Source organism: Lemur catta, chromosome 12 (assembly GCF_020740605.2).
Source record: "Lemur catta isolate mLemCat1 chromosome 12, mLemCat1.pri, whole genome shotgun sequence".
Classification (NCBI taxonomy): Eukaryota; Metazoa; Chordata; class Mammalia; order Primates; family Lemuridae; genus Lemur; species Lemur catta.
In genome coordinates, this window is record NC_059139.1 from 83,197,878 (window position 1) to 83,220,445 (window position 22,568).

At 35.0% G+C, this 22,568-nt stretch overlaps 1 protein-coding gene across 2 annotated transcripts in view; it reads right to left on the minus strand.

Moving 5' to 3' along the window:
• The window catches only part of DTWD2 (DTW domain containing 2), an 89,038-nt gene that overhangs the window by 60,606 nt on the left and 5,864 nt on the right, over positions 1-22,568 (minus strand). For both annotated transcript variants that reach the window (XM_045565975.1, XM_045565974.1), the window contains exons 2-3: positions 6,162-6,252; positions 2,224-2,318 (exon numbers count right to left, since the gene is read on the minus strand). In XM_045565975.1, coding sequence (XP_045421931.1) covers positions 2,224-2,318; positions 6,162-6,252 — 186 coding nt within the window. The remainder of the gene's footprint in view (positions 1-2,223; positions 2,319-6,161; positions 6,253-22,568) is intronic.

Genomic DNA, 22,568 nt, shown 5'->3' on the forward strand with positions numbered 1-22,568 from the left:
TAAATAGAAAAACCAAATAGGGTAAAATAGCACAGCCAAATGTTGGTTCTTTAAAAAGACTGACTGAGACAGACTAAGAAAAACGAAAGCACACAAATTATCTAAATTAGAAATGAAAAAGAGGCTATCAGTACAAACTCTGTAGACATGAAAAGACTAATAAAGAAATACTACACAACTTTATGTCAATAAATTCAACGATTTAGATGACTTGTACCATTTCTCTGAAATGTGCAAACTACCAGAACTAACACAAAAAGAAAAATCTGAATTTCCTTATGTTTCAAAAACAAATTATGGTTTTTAAGAACCTTCCCACAAATAAAAACTTAAGAATCAGATTAAGTAGTAAATTCTATCGAACATTCAAGAAAGTAAGAAAATCATACATAAATTCTTTTGGAAAATAGATGATGAATGGAAAATGACCAAATCATTTTATAAGGCCACCATAAACCTGACACAAAAACCTGACAAGAGCATTATAAAAAAGGAAAATCACCAAACCCAAATCCCATTTAATAAGCCAAGAAATCAAAATTTTTCCTCAACAAAATACTGGCAAATCACATCCAGCAATATACAACAAAGATACCATAATTATGACCAAGTGAGCTTTATCTTAGGAATGCAAGGGTATTCAATATTCAAAAATCAATCAATATAATATATACTATTAACAGAATTGAGGAAGAATCTACATGATCATTTCAACAGATGCAGACAAAGCATTTCATGAAACTCAGCAAACCTCTCTTCCTTAAAAAAAAACTCTCAGCACCTTAAAAACTGATAAATGACATTACAACAATGAAGATCTGCGGATCTACTGTACCGCACGGGTGCTTATAGTTAAGAATAATGTATTGTGTACTTGAAAATCCTTTATAAAAGAATTTGTTCTGTAAAATTTGGATTTGGTCAAAAGGCCACGTGTGGCCCCAAGGCCGTAGGTACCCAAGAGACCTTTAATAAAGGGCCACATCTCCCCCAACCCACCCAATGGTTGAGTGCCCTGCTGTCTTGACTTCCCATTGGCTTCCCATCAATACGCTAACCCCTCTGGTGCCCATGAGTAATAAATGTCTTTCATTTTATGTGTTTTGGCTTCACTTTCTCACTGTATCTCACCTGACGCACCCATACCATAGTGTTCTTCCCAATATTATTTAACATCTTTAACAAATCATAACAACTATGTCAAGTGATAGGTATGTTCATTAGCTTGATTGTGGTAATCACTTCACAATGTATACATATATGAAAACATCACATTGTATGCTGTAAATATACACAATTTTTATCTATCAATTATCTCTCAATAATGTTGAGGAAGGGGGAAATACAGCCAATATATTTAACAATGTCCCCTGAGACTGGAATCAAGGTAAAGATGTTGGCTTTCACCACTTCTAATAAACATTGTACCGAAGGTATCAGTTACTGCAATACAGCAAGAAAAAAAATTAAAAGTATAAAGATTAGAACAGAGGAAGTGTAAATGACTCTATTTGCAGGTGATAATGGTGCTTACACAGAAAGTTCCAGGGAATCTACAAAATGGTTTCTACAACCAATAAATGAGTTTATAAAGTCACTGGATATAGATTTAACATACAAAAATCAACTGTTTTTGTATACACTAAAGACAAATAAATGAAAATGAATATTTTAAAATTCCATTTACAAAGTATACCAAAGCAGTAGGTCTCTTAATCATTTCCCCATGATTACCTCTAACAAAAGCCTCAATTAATCATTCAACTATCAAATTCATATTAAATCATCAATCTGTTTTAATTTAAAATTCATCAGGGAATAATTTACTTAGTAAGCACTATATTAGGCACCATAGGAAATAGCTGAACTAAACCTAATACAAGAACCCTACCATCCTGAAGGCACTTTTAATAAAAAATGGAACAAACAATAAATATGTTTGCCTTTTATGTTCAACATATATTACTATGGAATTCAGATAAGGCTATCATTCATTTACTTATTTATACCATTTGGTTTGTGTGTTTTGATTTCTATTTTTGTTTTGCTTTGGCTTGTCTTATATGATTTTGTTGAGTGGGAGGCAGAACTTCAATCTTTTGGCCACTTCTAATTTCCAGTTTTTAGACCATGTTCTGGGTCTAATGAATACATTGAAGAAAACCATTTTTAAAGGTCTGTATAGAAAAGAATTATTTTAAATTGCCCTAAAAGTTAATTTACCTTTCTTCGCTGAAGCGACGACCAATCTTTACTTTACACTTGTCCTGGGGGAGGCATGCTCCTAGTAGAGGAACTGTCCGCAACACTTTGTTTTCCTTTAATTAAAAAATTAATTACAACATAGATTTTTGCTTAAACACTTCTAAACCTTTTATGATGAAAATCTGACAACTTTACATATAACTTTCACAAGTCTTTTACTAAAGACCACACTTTAATAAAAAGAGGTAAGTTTCTCTGATTTATCAGTACTAAGCATAATACAAGCATACCTTTTTATTCTATTTGGATATGTTTATAGGTTTAGTAATCAAACAAGATAATATTAATCTATATAACGATCAGGATTATAAAAATGTAAATTTGTGTTTAACTAAATTGAATCATTTATTCTGACAACTTTTTTTTATTTCAACAGTAATCACATTTTTGTACATCAGCTTGAAGATAATTGCTTAGATCTTTATGCACAAAAAGCAAGGTAGTGTTCAAAAAACAAAACAGTGGGGCAAATCAAAGGGACACAGAAGCCAATCTTATCAATGGCTAAAATGGAACAATTTCAGAAACATTATAAATAACATAGTATTGGGTTATAACCCAAAGTGTAAAATAGAGTCTAGAGTGATATGAATGAATAAATAAATGAGGGAGAAGGAACAAATCTTCCTCACAAAAGAATTCTAAGTAATAAATGTAAATACTTCCCACTCCAGAAGGTGGAGCTTAATCTCTCCCTTCCACCAGAGTGTTTTATGGCCTTGCTTCCAAAGAATATAGTATGGAAAGAGAACAAAATAATGACTTTAGAGTAGAGAAATCTGGTGACCATTTCTGAAAATTCCATTAACTTGATTATCATCAGTGGTTTTTTTCAACATCCTAGTTTCCAACATTGGAAACCACCTTTCTTGTTGCCACAAGAATTCTATCCTTAGTCCTACAGAGCCAGGTGATTAGCTACTCTGTCTTAGGTGGTTTTAGGACATTTTTCAGTGTTTCATATAATGTCCTTCCCTCCTTACCACCACCATGAGACTTTGACAAGGACTTAATCACTTCCCCAACTTTTATCAAAGTAATAAATGTATCTATGTCAAATTAAACAGTGACAAAAGATTTAAAATGCCACACCTATTCCCAGATATACACCCCACTACCACTTCCCAGAGGCAATCACTTTAATTCTTTTAGCTATTTTTTTCTGGTAGTTATCTCCATAAGCCCATATAATATGTGCTTTGCTATTTCTTATCAATTTTAGATATTATCTAAAAACTACCAATTATCATAACAGCTAACATTAATGTAAATATATATGTTTGTGTATATATATATATATATATATATATATATATATATATATATAAATAAAGGGAGAGAGAGAGAGAGAGGAAGGAAGGAAGAGAAATTCATTTACTTTTCAAAATAAACTGGTAAAGAAATTTATCTTTTGTTGCGTTCATTTTACTAATGAGGAAACTGAAACACAGACAGGTTACTGAACTTGCCCAGGGTTACAGAATTTACAGAACTATTAAGGATTTGAACTCAGGCAATCTGGCTCCAGAGCCCTCATCTTAACTAGTCCACTTTAAACTACAGCCTCTCATAAAAAATGAGGATTTAGCTTTCTAACACCAATCCTTAACCTCACATCTTCTAATATTTTTAGTTAAATCAATAAACAGTTGTGGTATTATCACATATATTTGTTTTTATCCATGGTTCCTGGCTCATAACTTCCATAATCCTTGTTATAATGTTGGGGCACTTTAGGCCTCAGGAGAGAATCTCTCTGACCTTCTCCTGCCCTCCTTTCACCTGCCCCAGGCAGTACCCTGATCTGATTGTGGGTCAGAACACCCTCAGTCCAGAGAGGGTCCTGCACCATACCCTGGAAGAAAGAATGTTGCACAGAGAGGCCAGGAAGCATCTGAATATACAGGCTCTGCTGGGTTTAGATCAAGTGCTTTTTGTCCAGTCACATTTCTACACAATTGTCAATTTTTATTATAATGAAGCCTCCACAAAAACATACGAGGACAGGGTTTGGTGAGCTTCTGTAAAGCTGAACACGTGAGGGAGATAGAAGGTGAATAAAAACTCATCCCTGTGAGTTGGCACACCCCCACTCCATGGGGACAGAAGCTCCTGTTCTCAAGACCCTTCCAGACCTCACCCTATGTATCTCTTCATCTGGCTGTTAGTTTATCCTTTGTAATAAACCAGGAAACATAGTGTTTCCCTAAGTTCTGTGAGCCACTCTAGCAAACTAATCAAACCGAAAGAGGGGGTTGTGGGAATTCCAACTTGAAGCCAGTCTGTCAGAAGTTCCAGAGGCCTGGACTTGCCACTGGCATCTAGGGGAAGGGGACAGTTTCGAGGACTGAGCCCTCACCCTGTGAGATCTTCCAGGAGATGGTGTCAGAATTGAATGAGAAGATACCCAGATGGTGCCCACTGCTGGGTGTGTGGGGAAACCCCCACGTGTGGTCACAGACGTCCTCCTCTGTGTTGATGACTGTTGTGGTGTGACAGTAGAGGGAAAAACACAGTTTGAGAGTTTTTCCCAAAGCAACAGTGTTTGCATTATTGTGGCTAAATATATACTGTGCACAAAGGCCAAGTAGTTTAACAAAACCCTTCTGTCTTATAAAGCTTTTTGTGATTTTTGAGATAACTGTTTTGTTTTTATCCTTAAGTAATTTTCTACATATTTATACCTACTCTTTGAAATGCTCCATCATATCACTTCCATATCATCTCTACCAAATTCTCCTTTCCCAAAGCCCCCTCCTGGAGCCTATCCAAATGGTTTTTAATCACTTTTTTAGGGGACAGTCATCAAATTAGCATCCTTTTATTGAAAACAGTGAAGTTAAGCACAGGTAGCCCAGTATTATTGAGTTAGATGAAGACTGGAAAGTTCCTTTGTTGATAAGAAACTGTATAACTATATCTATATATGCATAAAATACATTTGTAGCACACACAATTATGGATGGATCATCCAAATCACGGGCTAAGCATGGTAAAAATTAAATTAAAAAAATAAAAGATTTGAAAACATCAAAATTGCTACAAATCAATGAAAATATCCACATTTCAAAAGCCATCAACTGAGTGTGGTGTTTCACCCCTATAATCCCAGCTACTTGGGAGGCTGAGGCAGGGGGATTGCTTGAGGCCAGAAGTTCAAGACCAGCAAGACCCCATCTCTAAAAAACTGATTTTTCAAAAGTTAGCCAGGCGTGATGGCATGTATCTATAGTCCCTGCTACTCGAGAGGCCAAAGCTAGAGGATTGTTTGAGCCCAGGAGTTTGAGGTTACAGTGAGCTATGATGACAGCACTGCACTCTAGCCTGGGCAACAGAGTGAGATTCTGTCTCAAAAAAAGAAAACAAAACAAAACAAAACAAAACAAAACAAAAGAAAAGAAAAGAAAAGAAAAGAAAAGAAAAGAAAAGAAAAGAAAAGAAAAGAAAAGAAAGAAAAAAGAAAAATATATATATATAATAAAAAAACCCAAAACCTTACTTATACATTTACTTTGTAATACTAACATGCTAAAGCTATTGCTACTTCAGCAAGACATCAAGAAACATAAGCTATGACCAAAATTAAAAAAAAATGATTTTCTTAGCTCTTTACTCACAAAAATCTCATCTTTTCTTCATACAAAGTTGTTGGAGTTCTAAATTTCTACACTATTCAGTAACACAATTTTTATGAACTCTTATCTGTCCCTAAAGCATATGACTCTATACTATCACATGATATATAAAAGAAACAATTTTTTCTCAAGGAGAAAGCATTTATCATCAATTTCTTTCCAGAAATGCTAAAGAGCTGGGAAGGATGACTATGTTAATCTGTGTGCTTCCTCTGTTGTGCTAATATTCTATTTGAAATTACATAATTTACAAAACCTTACCTCTGCTGGATGCTGAATTATGTACAAGTGGGTGGAGATATGCAAAGGGTGCACTGGTAGAAATGGACACAAGCACACTTTCTGAGGCCGGCTAAAGGGCAGAAAGAAAAAGAAAACTTGTAAAGTTTTTAAATACAATGATATAACAATTTCCTAAATCCCACTTCTTTTATATAAAGAGGTTTGCTAAAACTGCATTCTTTTCAAAATGAAACACCAAGAATGAATTTAATCAATCTGACTTCAGACATGAGAATTTGGGAAAAAATTCAAGTAAATTCTTTACCATCTACATATTAATAAAGCACCTCAAAAAAGTCTTATCTTAGTCATCTTTAATGGAAGATACTCACAAGTCACCATGGTCCTTTTATTCATAAAGCAACACTTCTCCTAACTTCTATTCCAAATCAAGAACAGATCTCGCATCAGAGAGGAACCTGACAACTCTTCTACATGAAGGAATACCTTTACATTCCCTCTCACCTCCACCGGGGGATCCTTTTCTCCACTTACACAATTTCCTATCCCATCCCTTCATTTTCTTACATATCAAATTTTGATTTCTCCTTCACACTCTCTCTATTACTTAAGCAATTAGTTTGTATTATAACTGAAATTCAGAGCATCAGGTCTTCCTTTGTCATATTTTATGATCATTTTAATAAGCAATAACATATAAAAGGCAAAAATATTCACTGAACAAAATATTTACTAAAGAAAAAACAACTAAGCACTTTATGTGTAAACATTGTAACTGTGATTTAAGCTAAAACTAATTGCTTTGGCTCATGTTTTGATACGCTCATAAAACATCATTACCTATTTATTTTAAAGCATGTCCTCTTTATTAACCTAATTCTAATTACAATTACTTCAAACTAATAAAACTATATTTCTTTAAAACATTTTGCAATTCCAGCTGACCAACTTTACATTTAGCAAGTTACTTTAAAGATGAATTTGTGCTTATTTGCTACCTTAATATCAATCTTTCTCCCGCTGTCCTCCTCTATAATGCTCTGCATGCACTATGATGGTGACTAGAAACCATCTCTTACTACACTAGTGCCTGAGTGCAGAGTAATTGCTCTCCTCGTCCTAAAATCTTTTTCCAGGTAACAAAAGAACTCTCTACATCCAAACCTAACCCCTAGAAGGTTTAAATATTTCAAATTAATAATGGATTAAGTAATTTATAAATTCAACAAATTTTTATTCAAATATTTACTGCACACCTAAGTGCCAGATATTAGGCATTTGGGACAACAAAACAAACAAAGATTCCTGCTTTCATGGAGTTTATTTGTTCTCACCATCCATGCCCGAAAGGACTTTTTAAAAGTTCCTTGCTTTGCTGGGCATGGTGGCATGTACCTGTAGTCCCAGCTACTCAAGAGCTGAGGCAGGAGGGTCGCTCGAGCCCAGAAGTTTGAGGGTGCAGTGCACTATTATGGCTCCTGTGAATAGCCACTGTACTCCAGCCTGGGCATCACAGCAAGACCCCATATCTTTTTAAAAAAAAATTTTGTAAGTCCCTTGCTTCCTATGAACTATTATACTGAACAGGAAAAAAATAACACATAACTGCATATCAAAACTGATTATTTGTAAATAATGAACATTCATTTTAAAGTAAAAAGCTACCCATAGAATTTATATAGATCTGAGGAATAGATTAATATATAAAGAAATATAAACTGGCCAACTGAGTATAGTTTGGAGAATAACTATTAAGATGTGTCACTGTCAATGTCACTGTCTTGCTATGTGACCTTAGGCCTGTCACAGGTTTTCAATTTCCTCCTTTGTAAAACTGGTAACACTAAGGAACCAAGAAAATTTTGAAGAATAACCACTGAATTGCTGGCAAACATTATAAAAATGTAATCATCATTTGCTATTATTTTGAGCTAATTTATAACAGAATGACCAAAGTAGAAGCTGAGATTTTCCCTTCTCTACATTTACGGTATACTATAAAGGTAGTATAAACACTATTTTTCTATGTATTGTTAAAATCTATACAACTCAATGAATGTTAATTATACTCTTAAAATATAAATCAAACCTTCAAATAATTTCCCTAAGGGAATTTTATAAAATAAGTTTTTTCTTCTTTTTCATTAAGGATGCAGAAATAAATATGTCGGCTTCCTGTCAGACTAAGACTCACTCGCTTCCTAAGTGAATGCTATAATACAAAGCTAATCTGTCACTCTGGGCATGCTATCTTTGACAGCCTGTGGGCTAATAAAATTATATCTGACATATGACTAGAGATGTTAGGACCTATAAAAACATCTTTCAAAGGCTTAATTAAATTTCTTCCATAATATTCACTGAAAGCTTTTTTCCTCATAGTACTGATTTTAATCAAGATAATCTCACATAAATTAATTTTAAAGATTAGTGAATAGATTTGCAATAATTACTATTTTTAAGGGATTTCTTTTACCCACTAAAAACAAATGTAGAACCCAGAAAAATAATGCACCTCAAATTTTCCAACTCACAACAAAATTTTTATAGTCCCAACAGAGTGAAAAACCAAGGAACAAAATGTTTCATAGCTTTTCATTGAATTAGTTGAATAGATACACTGCATTACACATAAAAATGGCAACAACTTTTCCAATTTTAAAACAGGCTTTGAAAAACTAAATACCACAGTGCCCTCTGCTGTCATTTTAAAGACACTAAAACGATCTGTAAGATAAACTCTAGTTTTTCAATTTCTGAAACTATATATTTCACATAACCAATGAAAGGAGAAATAGCTTTTCATTATGAATATCATAATAAATTTTCATCTCTTAAATAGAAGCAAAGTAGATAACATCTTGTATGTCTCACTGATTCAAGTATAAATAACAATGATATTCTCACATCCCCCAAAATTGTTTTTCTTACTAGATTCTTTTTCCTTATAACTAGCTTCAGGAATGGAGGAAGGACAAACTTAGAAAAAAATCACTGTTGTAGGACAGAAAGTAACTCTATAAATATCTTTAGATGAGAGTTTCAGAGACCTGTGCCTCAGAGGGTATGCCTAGAGCAGTGGAAAAGTTATCATTATTTGAACTGTGGATTCACATCTCATTGTCACTAACAATGAATCTCACCCTAAATATATACTGTACTTTGAAATAATGAATAATGACAGTGAGATTCCATCATAATATCATTATTTAGCAAGACATTTTTAAATAGCTTATTTCACCATTATTTCTTATTTTTAATATCTATTTTTGTGTTTTTTATGAGGCACATGATAAATATATTATAAATGTAAGTAATTATAAATAAATAAGTATATCTAATAGAAATACATCCTAAATTTTTTTAATCAATTGTAGTATATAATCAAAATAATTATATCAATGGCCTACAGGTAAGTTTATTCCTACTACAGGATCTACAATTACTAAAGTTTTGGTGACAATTATAATTAAAGAAGGGTTCATAGAGGCCAGATGCCTGGAGAACAAAAGCTTTGGGTGCAGCAAGATGACTATATACAGAAGCTATACAAAGCCCCTGCTGAAACTGTGATGACAAAGTGACAGATCAACTAAGACTGAGAAGCTTATCATAATCATCTTACATTCAGTTATCCTATTATTTACTTCCTTTCATAGAAATACAAATATAAAAAATAGCAAACAGCTTTCTTAGTAGCAAAGTAAGCTAATCATTCTTTTCTCTACAAATTCTTGTTTTATACTTCTACAATTTGTCTTAAATATTACTTAGACATGTTTTCTCACATATAATTTGCTATAAATTCTTCAGGAAACAGTTTCTTAAATCACTTTTGTATGACCCCAACTGTGCCTATATTGGGTATTGGATATTGAATAAATAATGACTGAATGAAAAAAGAAACTCCACATGATTTATCAAACTGAGCCTCCAGGTCTGTGTGTAGCAGAATTCTACACTCCTTATCCACTGGCCAACCAAAGGGAACACCATGGATGTTCATCCATACAAGCAAGAAGTCAAAGATCAAGCTAGAGATATTTTACAAAGAATAGAAGGAGGGGACCATGTTACTCAGAAACATTTTCATTTTGTTTAGTCTCTGATCTCCTTCCCTTATCTAAAAACTGTCTATATTTTAAAATACAGATTTTATACAGCTGATTTATTGGGGGAGTATTCCTCCTAAATTTAAATAAATGTCCATTTCTTCAAAAGAGCACAAAGAGATTTGAGAATTTTCTTTGATATAAAATAGAGAAAATATATTAAGAGTTAGGTTAGTATTACCTTACTACATAAAAGAATGGGATGGAGGTATGACTACATGGTGAGTGCCAGGCGCACTGTCTGGAGAATGGACATGCTTGAGGCTCTGACTCAGGGGGATGGGCAGGACACAGACAATGTATATAACCTGAGCTTTTGTACCCCCATGAAGAGCTGAAATAAATAAAAAAAAAAAAAGAAAGAAAGAAAAGCCTAGAAATATTAAAAAAAAAAAAAAAGAATACAATATTGTTTGGAATAAGCCACCGATTTTGATGCCCCTCCCCCAAAAAAGTGGTTTTCATCAATGCAACATTTATGTTCAGCTGATAACTGAGTACTATTGAAAGCCCCAGAATAACAAACTCTCCACCATGAGGCAATTTATTTATGGTGGCCTGAAGCATTAACATATGCAAAATTATTGACCTTCCAATGGGCTTCTGAATCTAGAAAAAGTCCCTTACCAGTGAAGAAGCTGGATAATAGCAAAATAGACTAATTTCATAAATAGTAATAATAATTTCATGGAGGAAAAAAAGGAAAAAGGAGGAGGGAATAAAGAGAAGGAAGGAAAAGGAGAAGGGAGAGAAAGAGGAAGGAAAGGTAAAGAGAAAGAATATTTACTGTACATTTTTATGTTACAGGCACTATGCTAAATATCTTTATTTTATTCTCACAAAAACTGTCAAAAGGAGGTGGTATTATTCTCCTAATTTAAAGATGAAGGCTGGGCACAGTGGCTCACGTCTGTAATCCCAGCACTTTGGGAGGCCGAGAGGAGGATCGCTTGAGGCCAGGAGTTCAAGACCAGCCTGAGCAACACAGCAAGACGCCCATCTCTTAAAAAGTTATCCAGTCATGGTGGCATGTGCCTATAATTCCATCTACTCAGGATACCGAGGCAGGAGGATTGCTTGAGCCCAGGAGTTCGAGGCTGTAGTGAGCTATGATTGAGCCACTGCGCTCCAGCCTGGGTGACAGTGTGAAACCCGGTCTCTGAAATAAATAAATAAATAAAGATGAAGAAACTAAGGCTTACAGAGATTAAATAACTTTCCCAAGAGAAAAGAGACGTGGGACAGAACATTTCTGCCTGACTCCAAAATGCATGCCTTTAATCAATTTATTTTATTAAGTCCACATAGGCAGTTAATGTTAATTGGAAAGTTTTAACACATAACTCTATTTAACTGCCCTAGGCCCCAGAAAGCCTAGCACTAGAATTAAAACATTTGGAGATAAACAAACCAACCTGAGAGATTGAAAGAGGATCCAGAAGCAAAACAGCAAAACCAAAACATCCATAAAATTTTCCAGTATAACATGGCTTAAAGTAATTAAGGATACCATAAGAAATATGAGGAAGCCAATTCACAGGAAGCTAACAGTATAGTAGAAAACATAGACAAAGGAGTTAGAAGAATAAACGATTCAAACTTGGAAGACAGCAGGACGGATAAGAAATGGTTTCCTGCAAGACATGGCACTTGAGCTGGACCTTGAAACTGTATGATGGCAGACAGCAGAGATGAGGGAGGAACCCTTTCATAGTGGAAAAGTAACACAACAAAGGCACAGAGCCAAATATAAAAAACACCTGGTTAGGGAGCAGTTTGACATAGCTGGAGAAGAAGTATGTGAAGGGTATGGCAGAGGTGGAGACAAACAGGCAAGCTGAGGACTGATCTGCAGGACTTTGATATCACACATGAGTCTGAAGCTGAGGACTGCCCTGCAGGACTTTGATATCATATACAAGTCAGAACTCCTTTCTTTAACTAAAATAAAAGCACAGAAGGTCTCAAGTAAAGAAATAAAATGAGTAGACTCAGATGTTAAAAAAATAATGAACTTAGTTGAAAGGGAATTGGATAGATGACAAAATGCAGGTTGGAAAACTACTTCAATTAGTACAGGACTGTAAAAATTCATGGCAGACCAATGACATGAGAAAAGCCAGGTACTAAAGAGTAGTTTAACTACCACCTTCCCATGAAGCTCTATGTAGTGGGTCCCTCCCACCTCTGTGCTCCTAAAGCACATTATTCATGTTATGTTACAGTTATCGGTTTGTATGTATTTCTCCCATTAAAGTTCCTTATGGTAATAGCAAAGTTTCATTCATGTTAATAGCCCCAGTACCTAGCTTGGTAAAAGCATACACATAATAAACATTTGCAGAATAAAATATCTGATATGTGTTCACTCAGTAATGAGATGTGACTGCAGAATGAGACTGGTTCCAAACCATACTTCATACAAGGCCAGGGTGATAAATTGTACCATTCAGACTAAAAGTCATGCTGCCTATTTCCTCTCCAAAAAGAGGCACTACTGATCTGATTGAGTCCAACTAGATTCCAAGACATGGACTGAGCCACATTTCCTAGAAGCTCAAGTCACTGCATGGTAACAGGTCCAGTACTCAGAGAGGCCTTCTCTTTGTTTGTTCCTTCCAGTTGGATAGATGTTCCTAGAGACAGAACTGACCATTACTCTCACCCTATTTTATTCTATATTTTCTTTATTCTATATTTCCCTCAAAGAGAGGAAAGTTCTCTCCTCAGCCATTTAGGCTAGGTAAGGCTCTGACCCAGCTTTCTAGAAAGTTCTGTATGAGGGAATACAGGCCCAAGCAAAGCTGACAACAATAGTACCTTCTGTCAGGGTCTGAGCTTTTATTTTACCCCACTTGAAAGCTAATAACAGACTAATAAATTCTGTTTCATGGATGCTAGCAGAAGATAGGAGACTCCTGAATTAGAGAAAAAGTGCTTTATTATTCATGGTACTGTAAGCAGCCCAAATGATGTTTAAATCAGTTTTCCATGTCCCCAAGTCCCACAGCAAAGTGGAAGATGAGTGGATTTTGTTACAGGAGAGAAACACTGGGGTTGGGAAATCACTGCTTCCATGGGAAGCAGTAAACAGCCTGCTCTTTGCTGGGAGAAAGATCTCATCTCTCAAGTTGTTAGTATAAACACAACTATGAGAAATGACCCAGGTAAGAGTATTCAAGACCTTGAATTCTTAGCATACCCAGAAAGATGTGTAGAAGTGTTAGAGACTATACTAGGTTGAACAGTGTCAACCAAAAAGATATGTCAAGGTGCAACCCCCAGTACCTGTGAATGTGACCTTATTTGGAAATCAGGTCTTTGCAGATATAATTAGGTTAAGGATATGAGGATGAGATCATCCTAGATTTAAGGCGATTTTCAATCCAATTACTGTTATCCTTATAAGAGAAAGGAGAGGAAGATCTGACACACAGAAGGAAAGGCCACATGGAGGCAGAGACTGGAGTGATTACTCTACAAGTCAAGCAACATCAAGAATTGCCAGCAGCCATCAGAAGTTAAGAGAGAGACATGCAACAAATCCTTCCTCAGAGATTCTAGGAGGTATGTTCACAATGTCAGGTTCATAAAAAGAAAGAGAGAGAGACTGATTTCAGGAAAAAAAAAAAAAAAAAAAAAAAACCCTACTGACACCTTGATTTTGGAATTCTGCCCCCAGAAGTGAGAGAATAAATTTTTGTTGTTTTCAGCCGCCAAGATGTAATTTGTAATATCAGCCACACGAAAGTAATACAGAGAGCCAAGAAGGAGCATCTCCTAATACCTATTTCTCACCTGCCACTGTGCCTTAATGCGCATACAAGTATTTCTCTCCAGAAACTTATAAAGATATTAGCTGTGGTTTGGGGGCAGGCACTAGCGTTACTTGGTAGCCTTGCCAGAACACAATCTTAATACTATCAAAATCTCTTAATACCTCCCAATATCTTTATCAGTTTCCCAGACATATAGTGGGATTTGGCTGTTTCTCTACCATTCTGACCAATTTGCAAGAGTAAACCTCAAAAGAAAGCTACAAAATGTTCAAGTTTAAAAAATATAGAACAGTAATCTGGTATATGTGGATGGACAGTCGTTATCATAGGGGTCACAACTGATTTTCAGATGTTCCACTTACTGTGTGATGTGTGGCTTTTTCTACGGAGCATACACCTCTTTTGTATTCAGATAAAAATATTTTTTTAGAAAAAAGCACCAAAACAATGTGACCTCAAGGTTTCTCTAACAATCTGTGTTTTCCAGATCTTTTCACCAGAAAAGATGTTTAACATTTTCTTATGATCATACTTAGGCAAATTAGTTAACAATATGCTACAATGCTAGTCTTATCTCTTTAGTACATTATATTATATAAGACAAAGTAAAAAAAATAAATTATGGGAGGAAAAGCTGATTAGGAGCTAAACCTAAGTTAATTAAATTGATAAAAGTTATCACCATTAGAATCCATCTCCCGGGATGCTGCTTTCCCTAATAGTTCTCCAGGATTGCAAATTAAAAGTCAATTAGTAACAGGGCTATGGGTTAGCAATACTGAAATGACTTTATATGTATACCAGAGTTGAACAAATAAGTATATATGTTGTAGATAAGGAGAGTCAGATTTCTCATTGTCAAAGAAATAAGCTGCAAATAGAGAAAGGAAAGAGACTAGAATGAACCTGGTAGTATTGGATGAAATTTATAGTTTCTTTATATATGTGTACACACAGTCTCATGTTTGCAAAGTCACATAGATTTGGAAATAAATACAGATATAGGTATATGCATGACTCAGTACATATACAAAAATATCCTAGTTCTGGCCACTGATAAGATGGACATTCCAGCAGCAATGAGCACACTTAGTACTCATATCTTGGTTTCTAATACAATTCTACAATAAACCAGGGCTTCTTGAAAAAATGGTTGAGTCCTGGCTGGGGCAGGGAAAATACAAAATGAGCTTGGACCATCTTATAGTGCTAGAAAGTAAGAAAGTTTTCAAAAAAGGATAAGAATTTCAAAAGAGTACAGGAACCAACCTGAAAGAACTCCCAATGGCCTAAGAGGAAATAATCTGAACAACAAAATAAATAACAATAGTACTAGACTATAACCCAGGAATAAAATAAATATCCATAATCCCATACAGGTATAAGCAAATAATTGAATAAGTAAATAAATAAATAAATAAATAAATGGGAACAAGAGACAGCTCTTCCATGTGGAAAAATTCCAATCAATAAATACAGAAAGAATGGGGGAAATAGAAAATCACTATCAGAACACCACAGCTGTAATTGTTGCAAGCAAGAACCCCTGACAGCTGCTAAAATCAGTGGGCAAAACCTTCAAGAGAAACAGGATATATGCAAAGTCTCAAAGTAACTACCCCTCCAAGATATTAACTACATAGAGAAGAAGAATAACTTTATAGTAGAAAAAAGTAGCAGATACCACCTTCACCAAATGATCAGGGTTAATTTCATGAGAAATATGACATATAGATATCATGTACCTCTGATACAATACGCTAAGAAGGGCACATCACAATATAGTTATTCTTGCCAAGAATGTATAACCTAGTTCTAATTATGAGAAAATATGAGCCAAACCCAAATAGAGCAACATTCTTCAAAATAACTGACCAGTACTCTTCAAAAGTATCAAGATCATGAAAAATAAGAAAAACCTGAGGAAATATCACAAACTAAGAAGACTGATAAAACATGACAATTAATGCAATGTGTGACCATGAGTTAGATCCTAGACTAGAGAAAAAGGACTTTAGTGGAAAAACAAGTGAATTCTGAACATAGTTAATAGTGCTATACCAATGTTCATTTCTTAGTTTTGATAACTGAATTTGGGAGGTAATTCTTCATCGGTTTCCTACATTTCTGTATGTTTTGTGAGTGAGGCACTAACCCTTTGCTCTGAACTATCTTTCCAAACGTGTCTGTATGGCAAACAGTCCTGGAAGACAGAAATAAGTTCTCCCTCTGGGAAAAGGGCAAGTTTGCTTGTAACTCAATATAAAAAATTCGGGAATCCTAAACTAAAGGTTCCTCAGCCATGATGCAAACCCACTGTGTGCACAGCATCTACCTAGTCTTCCCCCCTATAGGGCTTGGACTGGGAGGGGAGAATAAGGGGAACCAACACAAACATGATGAAGTTCATGCTAGCTGCTGTGCCACAAGTAATAAAATCCTTTGTTTTTGACTCAGCAATTTTTGCTTTTTTTTTAAATTTAATTTTCACAAGAAGATTCAGAAGAGAAAAATTTCATGTCTTTTGCCAGCATCCATGAAATTCCAGAAGGCTAACTTCCCCACTTACAAATAATATAAAATCTCAGACCCTTATAATTCTTGTCAGCACTATGGTCATGTACAATAACCACATTGAGTTACTGAATAAAGAATATATAGGAATTCTCAGTATTATTTTTGCAACTTTTCAGTAAGTCTAAAATTATTTCAAAATTAAAACTTAAAAATAAAATCAATCAGTAGCCAAATACCAACTCCTCCATGTCAAAAGAAAACAATAGTTCTAGATGGATTCTTGTTATCAGCCCTTTATCAAATGTGCAGAGAGAAAATATTTTCTCCCATCCTGTAGGCTATTTGCTCTAATGATAGTTTCCTTGGCTGTGCAAAAGCTTTTTAACTTGATCAGATCCCATTTATTTATTTTTGTTGTTGCTTTGATTGCTCTGGGGGTTCTTCTTCAAAACTTCTTTGCCTAGGCCGATGTCTGAAAGGGTCTTCCCAACATCTTCTTCTAGAATTCTTACCGTTTCATGCCTTAGGTTTAAGTCTGTTATCCATCTTGAATTGATTTTTGTGAGAGGTGAGAGGTGGGGATCTAGTTTCAATCTTCTGCATGTAGCTATCCAGGTTTCCCAGCACCATTTATCAAAAAGAGATTCTTTTCCCCAGTGTATATTTTTGTCCATTTTGTCAAAGATTAGATTACCATATGCGGATGGTTTCATCTCTTGATTCTCCGTCCTGTTCCAAAGGTCTATGTCTCTGTTCTTGTGCCAGTACCATGCTGTTTTAATTACTATAGCCTTGTAGTACAGCTTGAAGTCTGGTAGACTGCTACCACCCAGTTTGTTCTTTTTACTTAAGATTGCTTTGGCTATACGAGGTCTTCTCTGGTTCCATACAAAGCATAGAATTATTTTTTCTAGATCTGTAAAGAATGATGATGGTACTTTGATAGGGATTGCATTAATTCTGTGGATCACTTTAGGTAGTATGGACATTTTAACGATATTGATTCCACCAATCCATGAGCTAGGCAAATTTTTCCATCTGTTTACATCTTCTACAATTTCTTTTCTTAGTGTTTCGTAGTTCTCCCTGTGTATGTCTCTCACCTCTTTTGTTAAATATATTCCTAGATTTTTAATTTTCTTTGAGGCTATTGTAAAAGGTATTACATTTTTTATTTGAATTTTAGCTTGACTGTTATTGGTGTATATGAATGCCTCTGATTTGTATCCTATTGATTTTGTATCCTGAGACTTTACTAAATTCATTTATCAATTCTAGGAGTCTCTTGGTTGAATCCTTGGGGTTTTCTAGATATAATACCATATCATTGGCAAAGAGTGAGAGTTTGATCTCATCTGCCCCCACTTGGATGCCCTTAATTCCCCTCTCTTGTCTAATTGCTCTAGCAAGGACTTCCAGCACTATGTCGAATAGAAGTGGGGATAGTGGGCAACCTTGTCTGGTTCTGGTTCTAAGTAGGAATTGTTTCAATTTTTCCCCATTCAGTATGATATTGGCCATGGGTTTATCATAAATGGACTTGACAATTTTAAGGTATGACCCATCTATGCCTATTTTGTTAAGAGTTTTTATCACAAACGTGTGCTGTACTTTGTCAAATGCTTTTTCTGCATCTACGGAGACAATCATATGGTCTTTGTTCTTGCTTTTATTTATGTGGTGAATTGCATTTATAGATTTGCATATGTTGAAACAGCCTTGCATCCCTGGAATAAAGCCCACCTGGTCATGGTGAATTATTTTTTTGATATGCGGCTGAATTTGATTTGCTAAAATTTTGCTGAGAATTTTTGCAACTATATTCATGAGGGATATTGGTCTGTAGTTTTCTTTTTTTGTTGTGTCCTTTCCTGGCTTCGGTATCAAGGTGATATTAGCTTCGTAGAATGAGTTAGGGCAGGTACCATCTTTCTCAATGTTGTGGAATAATTTCTGTAGTATAGGTATGAGTTATTCTTTGTCTGTTTGGTAAAACTCTGAAGTGTAGCCATCTGGTCTGGGACTTTTCTGTTTTGGGAGGTTTTTAATTGCTGCTCCAATTTCTGAGCTTGAGATTGGTCTATTCAGAGATTCTGTAACCTCCTGGGTGAACTTAGGGAGGTTGTATGATTCCAGGAATTTGTCCATTTCCTCCTCATTTGGGCATATAGGTTTTTATAGTAATCGAAAATAATATTTTGTATTTCCGTGGTATCTGGTGTGATCTCTCTTTTTTCATTTCTAATTGAGTTTATTAGAGTCCCTTCCCTTCGAATTCTTGTCAATCTCGCAAGAAGGTGTCAATTTTGTTTATCTTTTCAAAAAACCAGCTTTTGGTTTTGTTGATCTTCCATATAGTTCTCTTATTCTCAATTTCATTTAGTTCTACTTTGATCTTAGTTATTTCTTTTCTTCTACTAGGTTTGGAATTGATTTGCTCTTTCTTTTCCAATTCCTTGAGACTGTTTATTAAATTGTCAATTTTTGAGCTTTCTGTTTTTTGGATGTGAGCATTTAATGCTATTAGTTTTCCTCTAAGGAATGTTTTTGTTGTATCCCACAGGTTTTGATAACTAGTGTCTCCGTTATCATTTAGTTCGAAGAAACTCTTGATTTCCCTCTGTATTTCCTCCTTGACCCAATAGTTATTCAATAATAGATTGTTTAATTTCCATGACTTTGTGAGGTGGTGAGTATTTCTGTTGGAATTGAACTCTAATTTTACACCACTATGATCAGAGAAGATACGCGGTATAATTTCTATTTTTTTGAATTTGTTGAGGTCTGATTTGTGGCCTAGTATGTGATCAATTTTGGAGAAAGTACCATGGGCTACTGATAAGAATGTATATTCGGCTTTACTTGGGTGGAATGTTCTGTAGACGTCTGCCAGACCCTTTTGTTCTAGAGCTCTGTTTGCTTATTTTCTGTTTGGAAGATCTGCCTAGTTTACAAGAACGGAAGAATAGGCTCCACATGTACTCACCATCAAATTGGCACTGACTGATCAACACTATGGTGCTCACACGGTAGTAATATTCTCCAGAGATTATAGGGTTAGGAGGCAGTAAACTCACAACTAATGGATGCGGTGAACATTGTAGAGGGGAAGGGCATGGCTCTAATCCTCCCTTGGGTGAGGCAAAGCCATAAAATGTAACCAAAACGTTTGTACTCTCATAACATCCTGAAATAAAAAAAAAAAATAATAATAATAATAATAATAATGGGGTCATCATTGGCACTATATAATTGGTATGTTTTATATTAGGTTCTCCTCTCAAAGAATTCATGGTTTGCTTTAGCAATGATAATCCCTGCATTTTTTTCAGTGACTTCCTCTGTTTGGGAGTTTGCATTAAAGATTCAATTTCAAGTACATTAAATGTTATATATATGCTTTGTTTGTCAACTATGTATCATCAGTTTCAATGGCAATTATGCTTTCAAGAATTCACCCTACTGGGGTGAGAGTGAAGTGATTCAGAAACAAATTACCCTCCTATGGCAGGGGAAGACTATGCTTAAATACCACAAATACCTCATTACAAGGTAACTTTGCTTTCAGGATAATGCCATGACATTTGCCCCAAGAGCAATTATAATGAGATAAGTTTATTTATAAAACCAAACAAAATCTCCTAATGACAAACATTAGTAATTATGTTACCTTTCCCAAGTTAATTATACTTCCCGTATTAATTTTTTTATGTATATTAACCTATTTGATCCTATAAAGTAGGCTAAATCCCTGTTGCAGGTAAACAAAGCCACCAAGAACTCAAGTATATTGACCAAAGTCACACAGTTGATTAGTCACAGAGTAAAACAAAACTAATTCAGTTCAGTGCTCTTTCTTGTCACTATGGAATGTCTCATTTTCTAATGGTTAAAATGGCAAATTTTATGTTATATATTTTTTACAATAAAAAAATGTTTTGAAGCTCAAAAAAATATATTTTATACAATAACTAGAATTCACTTTTCTTTCACAAGCTAAATAAAGCAAAGCATTCTGGGATTCATAAAAATAAATATAGCTAACATTTATTGAGTACTTAGCATATAAAAGGCACTGTTCTAATCACTCTGTCTATATTATTAATAAGTCACTTGATCCTCATAAGAACACCATGAAGCAGGTAACTATTATTGTCTCAGTTTTACAGTGGGTGAAGGTGAAATACAAAGATGCTCAGTAACTTATTCGATGTCACAGAGCCAGGATTCAAACCCAGGCAGTCTAACTTTAGAGCTCATTTGTTACAATTAGCCTGCCAAAAGGATTTGAATAGACATTTCTCCAAAGAAGATACGCAAATGGCCAAAAAACATAAGAAAAGATGTTCAACATCACTGGTCAGTGAAATGCAAATCAAAACCACAATAAGATATCACTTCACACCTACTGGGATGGCTATAATTTTTCTAAAAGGAAATCTATAGAGCAGAAGAAGGCAGAGAAACACCTCACTACAAATATTTATTATAAGCAATAGAAAAACAAAGGCAGTCACACTGTTCATTTAAGTATAATTCGTTACTATGTGGCATAGCAATAAAAATATGAAAGCTGGGCCAGGCAGGGTAGCTCGTGCCCTTAATCCTATTGCTTTGGGAAGCTAAAGCAAGAGAATTACTTGAGGCCAGGAGTACCAGACCAGTCTGGGCAACATAGTGAGACTCTATCTCTACAAAAAATTTTTTGAAAAACTAGCTGGATGTGGTGGCACATGCCTGTAGTCCTAGCTACTCAGGAGGCTGAGGCAGGAGGATCGCTTGAGCTGAGGAGTTCAAGATTACAATGAGCTATGATCACATCACTGCACTTTAGCCTGGGGGACAGAGCAAGACTCCATCTCTAAAAAAACAAAGAAAATGAAAATTAAAGCAGCTCTGCCTCTTCCAAGTCACCTGACCTTAAAAGTCCATAAAAGAGAATAACACTATTTAAATCACAAGGCTATAAATCATGTATTAAATAAAATATACATGTAAAAGCACTTTGTAACTTGTGAACTCTTTATAAATGATACCAAATTTTAGACTAGACTATGTCTGAATACATTCTCTAACTACATAAGCACTAATAGAACTATGAATTATTAATTTTGGGCAAATGAACCAAAGGAATTAATGTGCATTGATGGTCTTTGAAGAAAACATCTATCTATCAGAGGGTAATAATTCTTATTTTTCTTAGGAAAAATTAATCAAACATTTAGAAAGCTCTAATGTGGTTTTCAAAACTGGTCTCCTCTTTGGAGACTTAATTAAGGTTAAGAAGAAAATTCCCTCTTGACATACATCATCTTTGCTCAACTTTGAACACACAATTAGCTTGCACAGTAATTTGTAAATCAGTGAGCTTTCCACATATATTATGAATGAACTACTTCAAAGAATAAATATATTTTCTATACTAACAGGAAAGAACAAATTATTAATAATTTTCTCTTGGGAATATGATACTTTTGATAAGCACAAAAAAATAAATTTTCAGAATACCCAAATTTTTACCCTAAAAATTATCACCAATAATTTAGTTGATTTTAAATTTACCAAAATAGTTTGTTTTCTAAGTGTTGATACCAATTCAACAGTTTCAATTTTCTAAACTAATTACCCTGGGAATTACCACTTTTTACTTTTTTCTACCAAACTTGCAGCCTGATTTACCCTGCTGCTCAGTCAGACCCGCCACAATGAAGTACAGGAGACCCAAAATCACAACACAATTGCCCATGCGGGGCCACCTACTAACCACAAATGAGCTAAGCAGGAATGGCTGGGAGCTACGGAGACCTGGACAGATCATGCCCAATGCAAGGCACAGCTCAACCAACTACTGCTCAGGGAGATGGTCCCTGAGTTGCCACATCTTCCCATTCTCACAGAAGCCAGAAATCTGGATTTTTATATAAAATATCTTGATTTTTAACAAAACAAAACATCCATGGGCTGCCAGTTTGTGGCTCCTGCATTCCTCTTAAACACCTGCAGTCTTTACTCCTCTC